Source organism: Phaethon aethereus, assembly GCF_964289735.1.
Source record: "Phaethon aethereus genome assembly, chromosome: Z".
NCBI lineage: Eukaryota > Metazoa > Chordata > Aves > Phaethontiformes > Phaethontidae > Phaethon > Phaethon aethereus.
In genome coordinates, this window is record NC_138577.1 from 25,859,265 (window position 1) to 25,867,132 (window position 7,868).

Here is a 7,868-nt window from a genome sequence, read left to right on the forward strand (position 1 = left end):
ACCAAATACAAAACAGGCTATACCCTTTTGTGCAATAAAATACTCTCAAGGTAAGTAGTTCACTGATGTTTAGAACAAGGGACGGAGGCATTTAGAAGGATTAAACCTTCTCAGTCCTAATGTTTCCAGGTAAAACCTTGTTTTCCTACATGAAGGTAGAAAAGGATAATTCTTACCAGCTGTAATACCAACAACAACATAGTGCTGAAATCCTTGCTATGGTGTTTCCTACAGGTTTGGTATCATTACACCTTTGAACCGTGTTTCTCTTCTCTAGTAGTGGTAACTTGCTTGCTGCTTCATCTGCACTTCCTTAAGGATTTTTTTTTTCCCAATTTTGAATGAAATATCTTTCATATTAATGGAAACACTACTGCATTCTTTGGCACAAAAATTGCAGAAACAAATCACATATATTCAAGGAAGCATTTCTAGCTTTTGGCCTTCTGCTTCAAGAAAAGCTATAGCAAGGTAATCTCCTTAAACCAGATGACAAAATTACTGTCAAACCCTGCCTTAAGAGACCTTAGATTTTTACCTCCCAGCTCTGCTCTGGTTTCACACCATTCCCACCTGACAGACAGTGGCTGTCTTGCCACTGTGCTTCTGGAAGCGCTCAATTGTTTGCTGAAATCTGTACAAAGCATTGGCTTCTGGTGGGTTACTCTGGAGCTGGGGAGCAAGCCCCTTCCCGGGGGAGTCGCTGTGGCTTAGATGCTCCTGGTTCTCCTGGGTTCCCACCTTGCAGGAAGGCACGGTTCACCCACAGGATTATAAACCACAGTTGACAGCAGCTCTGCCTGGAGCAGCTGATTGACTGTTAAATGTAAATTTATAGATATTTTTGAAAGTATGGGCCAGAACTGATCACATGCACCCTTGTGAAACATCTTAGAAATTAATGCCATGCAATTAAGTTGGGGAAAAAAAGGAGAGAGTGCCGGCATTTGAGTGAGTAACACCAAGAGCCAATGTATTGGTGTTTCCAACTGGCAAGAATTACTTTGGGAGCTTCTTGCAAAGCATTATGCACTGCGGCGTAGGGCTAATTATCAATAGTAGAATCAATTGACTAGACTCCAGAATTACTCCAAAACCATCAGTCATCTCTATCTGGAGTTCAGAATGATGCACTATTGCTGGAGAAAAACAATATGCCGCTTATACTATCAGCTTCATAAAGATCACATTATAAAGCAGGAGGAGCATAAATTTATGTACAGAATGACTTGTCATTAATTTTTTGAAAGAAAAATATGGGGGTTTTTTTGTAACTGAACATATACATCTTTTCAGCTGAAGGGAAATTAAACACTGATGACATTCTTAAAGAACTCATTTTTAGTCTTTAGCAGTTAAGCTGATTTCAGTATTTCAAAAATCGCTTATCAGAAATGGTAGTGATAAAATATGATTGTTCTCCTTTTGCTTTGTGTCTTACTGTCTGAAATATTAGTTCAGAAGAATCAGCCATGATGTCTCAAAGTACCACCCACACTTTTAAAAAAAGACACAGAAATATTTTTTCTTCTCTTCAGAAAAGTAGATAAGCATCTCAACAGGTAGAGGATACTTAACCTGACAAAAATTTATTTTTCTTCATTAGTAGAGTCACATATTCTTTATATCTATTGCATGTAATGAGTTGGCAATAGGCCTATCAGTCTTGAATAAGAAATGTTTTGCTACTTGATAACTAAATATGTGTGTCTCTGGAGTTGGTGTTACAGCATGGTTATGGTATCTCATAACCTAGGCTGTGAGATAAAATACCAGTCCTCCTCTTTTCCTCACTCAGAGCTATTTCTTCCTGCAACCCGAGTTACAGAGTGTCCTTGTTACTCTTTTTGTCATTCAGATGGCAGCTGTATATGTCAGTTAAAAGTTAATTTGGACCAAAAAGTGTGTCAGACAAGTATAGCTCAGACTTTAATACCCTCACCCTGTGACACTTCCTTTCTCCTACTAAAAGAAATATGCTTTTCTAATAAAGTTATGCTGCATCAGTTGAGGTCTGTGCAGCTTATTTTCATAAGGTAGAGATCAGGTCTTCCATGTTTCTACAACAATGTGAATGTTGAAGTCTGACCACCAAACCAAATCTTGACCACCTCACCCATGGACGTAGTGCCCTAACAACTGAGGAAAGCAGGAACTGCTCTCATTCTTCTCCTCCTTTACTCTGAATTAAGCTTTTCATTTAGTTAGTGTTTCTTTTTTAAAGAAACATCTGAAAACAAAACATTTTTTGGAACTGCTGTAATACTTCATGTCAATATGTTTGTAACATACTGTTCCTGAAGATATTTGAAATAACAGTTCTGGAGAGAGTGATGAGAAGGAAATATTTTCACTCTCCCACTAAATTTCTACTAACTTCTTCCCCAAATAATTTCTGTTAACTGAGATCCAAGTGACGACCGCAGTGTTGCAGACCTGTCTCTACTTACAGAAGAACAAGGGGTTGTATTGTTCGTTGTGCTCTCAGTCTTACAAAACGCCCCTGACCTTCTCTATGAGATGATGGCATTAGAACAGACAAAGAAAAAATGCTAGATTTTATGTGTGGAAGTAGTATCTTAGCTCAACTAACACCCCACCTGCCCAATTCCAGTATACTGAAGTCTGATGTTACTTTCTCCAGGTGAACATAAATAATGAATATTACAGACTGTGTGTTTTTTCACTTGTCCTATTTGTGGGTATTAGTGGCCACATGGGCATTCAATCTTATCCTAGTGCTTTTTTTGTTTTAATGTACTGCTTCCCCTGAAGGAACATGCAAATTATAAGTTCTTCCCAGCCTTAGAATAGTACTAGTCCTGTACCATGTCTGTGCTCCAAGAGCTATGCAAAGAAACAAAAAAGATTTTCCCCATTCTAAAGACATCAGAATCCAGTTTATCCTTAAGAAAAAAAAATATTGATTTTTTTCACTCTAGAACTTTTTGCTTTTCTTGTGTATCTGGTGTTCTCAGTAACGTTTTAGTAGAATTGAGTCTGATTGGCTAACAGCAAGGAGTAGAACATTATCTGTGGCTAATTTCAGAAAAGTGTAGTCTTCCTGATGATGTCTTATCCGGTGCTACCATGTACTCAAAAACCTGTTTTCTCTGCTGTGGCTCTTAGCAAGTAGGATATTTCTGCCTACAATAAATTCAGCGTGAAGTACATCAGATGACCGCCAGCTGCTGCATAAGAACCTCTACTGAAATGCATTGGACTGGTCCTTTTTGCCACTAGCACTAATTGTTAAATGTAAAGCATGAATAATTGCTGCACATAAACATTACAGACTCTGTTTTTTGAAATCGCAGTAATTTGTCCAGAGACTGTACACACGGGATAGCATTTATTCGCAGCTTGTTGACTACCTCTGTGTGGCCATGACCGCTCTACCGTCAGACAGACACACCTGTCTATGCTGCCTTGGCCGGTTTTCCCCTTCGGAAATCTGCAGGCGTGTCTTTTCACATAAAATTTCACTTGCCTGTTGCTTGCAGCTTGCGTCCTCGGCGGCCGCCAGGCGGCGCCGGGGCAGGGGCCGGAGCCGGCGGTGGTGTGAGCTCGGCGGCCGCCAGGCGGCGCCAGGGCAGGGGGCGGGGCCGGCGGTGGTGGTGAGCTCGGCGGCCGCCAGGCGGCGCCAGGGCAGGGGGCGGAGCCGGAGGGCGGTCGGCGAAGTCGCTCGGGCTGGCGGGTTTCCTTCTACAGCTGATGTTCGGCTTTGCGATTAATATTTACCCACCTGGGAGCTGCTGGCAAAATGGAACATCCCAGTTCAGGCAGCTGAAGGTATCTGGGGAATAAAAAGGAATCGTTTAACAAGACAACTGTAAAAGAAACAGGAAAAAATGTTACTGGCTGTTGTTTCTCTGACTCACAGAACTCAATTTGGTCACGATTTTGGTCGTACAGCCTTGTCTTTGAGTAATGTTAAGAATTTTTACTATTTATAAGTAGCAGTAAGGTACACAGCAAATGAAAACTCACCAATTGCAAGTAAAAAGATAGCTGCGAGCAGAGAGTTCTTCATCTTCTCTGTAAAGAAGCATAAAGATTACCATCAACATTATACTGTCTTCAGTCTATTTTTCACACTTCCTCTTCAAACTTCCTATTCATTCCACTACCTATACTGTTACTGGCTGAACACAAGAAATAGGTATATTCATGAAAATGTGAGGGATACTTGAGATCTAAGTTATTAATTATAGTTATGAAATTCTAACAACCTTTTTGAAAAACGGGAACTTTCCCCCGGTGTTTGTAGGAAGTCACAGTGAGGTTCTTCACAGTGTCTGAGATATTGGCAGTGCAAACAGAATTAAGCTTATATAGGTACTTCAAACTCCTTTAAAAATCCTAGCCTAAGCGTCAATGTGAATTACAGATATTGATATCAACAAAACATAAGTCTAGGTGTTTGACTTACTCTAATATGAATGCTTGGATACTGTAGAAATAATAGCAGCAGAAGACTCTACCTGCTTCACTTTCTGACTTCTTCCCCCATTCAAAGTAATTTTACCACTGCAAAGACGCTGTATCTACATTGCTAGTACTAACACTGGGAGCTCTAATGAAGTGTAAATCAGGTGTGACTATAAACTCCATGTCCATTAACTCTGGGTACAGGAGCCACTAGAGCCATTACAGCTGTTGCTGCTAAAGCAGTAAAGGGAAATTTTCAGAAAATTTCACTACTGTGGGAAATTTCCCTTCTGGGCTTAGGTAGCTGCAGTCAGAGACTGGATTCAGACCTACCTGGTGATAGGCAAATTATTAACTTACTTTGGCAACCAAGGCATATTTCAGGTTGAGTATTGAGTAGCAAAAAAAAATTCTGATTAAAATGAATCACTTTCTTAAAGACCGAGAGTTACGGGCATGCTTCTGAGCCTGGTCTACAGTAGGAGTGGATGACTAATGCACCAACTGTATCTTATCAGATTTTCTGAAGGGCATAGTCATGAAATACAAGTGAATAAGGAATTCTACTGAGTGTTACAAGGGGGTTTCCTAGTCATGAAATCATTTGGGCTTGGGAGTAAGCTCTGAAATGCCGAAGGGTGGTGGACACAGCATGTGCACGCAGGTTCAAAACCCCTCATATCTGAGTGACCCAAAAATCAGCCTTGACAATGCTGAACAATCCATTTTTAATTATAGTTCAGCTATCAAGTTGCCAAAGTAACCTTTTAATGTATAACGAAAGTTGAATTATTATTTTTGAGGTAAGTTTTGCATAGACCCACTTTTTCAAATGTTTAATATTTTAGCTCTTTCACCACTATGGACTTTTATCAAACTGTAAATGCCTTAAGTTTTCCTGTTATTCAGATGAGAACAAATTATGTCATCTGCTGCGATATGCTCAAAAGTGCAGAACAACTGGAGGATACCACCAACTTTGCCTCATTTGTAACCTAAATGATTTCTCAGACCTAGGTTTATGCATTATTATACATGCGGTTTTCTCCGAATGCTTTTCCGTGTCACTTGCTTCTTTAAGTTCTGCAGTAAAAGACACGGCAGGCTCTTGGTCTCCCCAGAATGCAGTCTTGAAATAAATGAACTCGTCTGTTTGGACTGGATTATATAATGTAAATTAATAGAAAACCCACAGCATCTTTCTCTGTTCCCTGTCCCAATTTTATCTGTTAACTGTTACACTTCGAAGGAAAAATAGTCTCTGAAGTCAAGTGGGCACAGTGAGGAACATGCTGCTTGGCCCCCTCATCCTGCTCCATGCCTGTGGAGCTCCATCTCTTGTAGCCTTGCACACCACAGGAGGACTGGTCAGACCGTGAGCTTGTGGGTACATTTTCTTGCAGGTGACCACTGTGCCCATGAATGCTAATGAACCAAAAGGGGTCTGAAATTTTGTTTGCTCAGAGTCCCAGAATGGTTTGGTTATGTAGCACCAGCAGACTCATTAAAGTGCAATCAGAACCCCGTGGGCAGCTGAAGCAGAATGTAGACTGCAGAGATAAGGCATCAGGAAAATAATATTGCATTTCTGTTTGGAGTCTTACCTTGTCTGAAGCGCAAGTAGTTGAGGTCTTCATTTTCTCCTGGTTGAATCTGTGTGTGGTTTTGGTAGCTCGCTATTTCTCTGGTGAAAAGTTCAGTTCCAACTGACTACAGCTGATCTGTTTCAGGCATACTGTAACAAGTTCAATATTGTAGCAAATTCAAATTCAATTTTGGCCTATTAGTAGTAAGTGATGAAGTCCTGTATCTTTCCTCTAAAGAAGAGCTACACTGTTTGTTACAAGCTATTTCTCATATAATTCTGCTTCCGATAAGCAGACCTCCAGGTCTGTAGAAGATCTGGCAGATTCCTACAAAGTGGTTTTTTGCTAGAGAAATACATGACTATCTGAACTCAAAGAGCAATTCTCATATGGACTTTGGGGGGGAAAAAAAATCCCACTCAGCCCTCAGCCACACTCTCTGGGGGAAACTTGCTGCGATAGGGAGAGTCTCCACCACACACTCTTTCATCCTTTCTGAGTTCAAGTTACATCGTGAAGCAGCTTATCATTCAAACAGTTCTATGCTATCTTAAGGACGATCACAACCTTCACCCTAACACGTCAGCTGAGCAGAGACCATAAAAAAAATTATATGAGAGATCTTCCCTGTAGGTTTTAAAAAAATCTAAGTACAAAAGAAGCATAAATGTCACTGAATAAACTAGACAGCCAAGCAGAATGCAGAAGAACCAGAGATTTATATATTTGGGTGAAGATTCCTTTGAAGAAAAAAAAATGGAGGAAACGAAATTGATTTCATTAAGACCAAATTCTGCTTATACTAGAGTAGAACTGGGGTCTCACCACTGACAGTGAAGTGGTGCTAGATCTCCTTAAGTGTAGATGCAGAGTTTTGCATAGTGTGTCAGCTAGAATATTTAAAAGAGTTGAGGCAGTATGATTAAATGAGACAGGCAACTTCTCTCTACTGCAGCACGACAGTTAGTGCTACAGGCTTGTTTGTGGGATAATGGGAGGAAATCCTCCCTGGGGTAGCTCAGACCAGTTCAGAGAGTTCAACAGAGACCCACTGGCTGAGCTGTGTGCAGAACCAGAATCTTAAGTATCGTGATTTGAATTAGAAACAAGACCTTAGCCTCTGCTAGATCACCTTTGAGCACATCTTACTTACCAGTTTTACTAAGTTGTAGTCTCTGACTGCTCTGAAAATGTAAATGTAATATCTGCTTAGCTATGTGTTCATTATGTCTTCCTGTGCAGCCAAGAGAAGAATCAAGGACAATCCTTGATTCCTTCTTCATCACATTTAAGACTTTATGAAAGGGAACTTAGTGCTTTTAACACACAAGGAGCTTAGCAAGAAAATAAGCCTTCTTCCTTGCCACTGTTTGGCTTACCCGGTAGGCCTGCATCTGCTACAGGGAGTTATTTTGGGATGTGGTGTGGAAACAAAGAGAATTTGACAAAAACTTGTCTATGCTCTCCCTGTACACACTTGTGGGAGTAAGCTTTACCTTTTTGAAGTCTACAGGAAAGGTTGGCTTTTAAAATTGTTTTTCTTAATGCCTGCTTTTTTTAGCCCTGCGGCAAGTGGGAGGAGATATAAATATCTGAGTCACCTTTTTTTTCTCCCCTCTTTTTTTTCCCCCCACTGGGATTGGTCCTGGACAAAGAAATGCTTTCTAGTGAAATACAACTATTGTAGAAAGCACGTTTGGAGAAAGCCCAAGAAAGCACTATAAATAAGCTCACTGAGTAGAAGACAGAAAATGAACTTTTTTAACATATTGTTCTGTGTTCATGGTATAATATCCGGCCCTTTCCACTTCAGTAGCTGTGCATGTTATTTGTGCTGATCATATAACTCTT

At 40.4% G+C, this 7,868-nt stretch overlaps 1 protein-coding gene across 1 annotated transcript in view; it reads right to left on the reverse strand.

The window, feature by feature from the left end:
• The window catches only part of LOC309415536 (interleukin-6 receptor subunit beta-like), a gene marked incomplete at both ends in the record, with an annotated part of 28,241 nt that extends 24,208 nt beyond the window's left edge, over window positions 1-4,033 (reverse strand). Inside the window, 2 exons of the mRNA XM_082013080.1 lie at window positions 3,746-3,796; window positions 3,991-4,033. Coding sequence (XP_081869206.1) covers window positions 3,746-3,796; window positions 3,991-4,033 — 94 coding nt within the window. The remainder of the gene's footprint in view (window positions 1-3,745; window positions 3,797-3,990) is intronic.
• Between the last annotated feature and the right edge of the window lie 3,835 nt (window positions 4,034-7,868).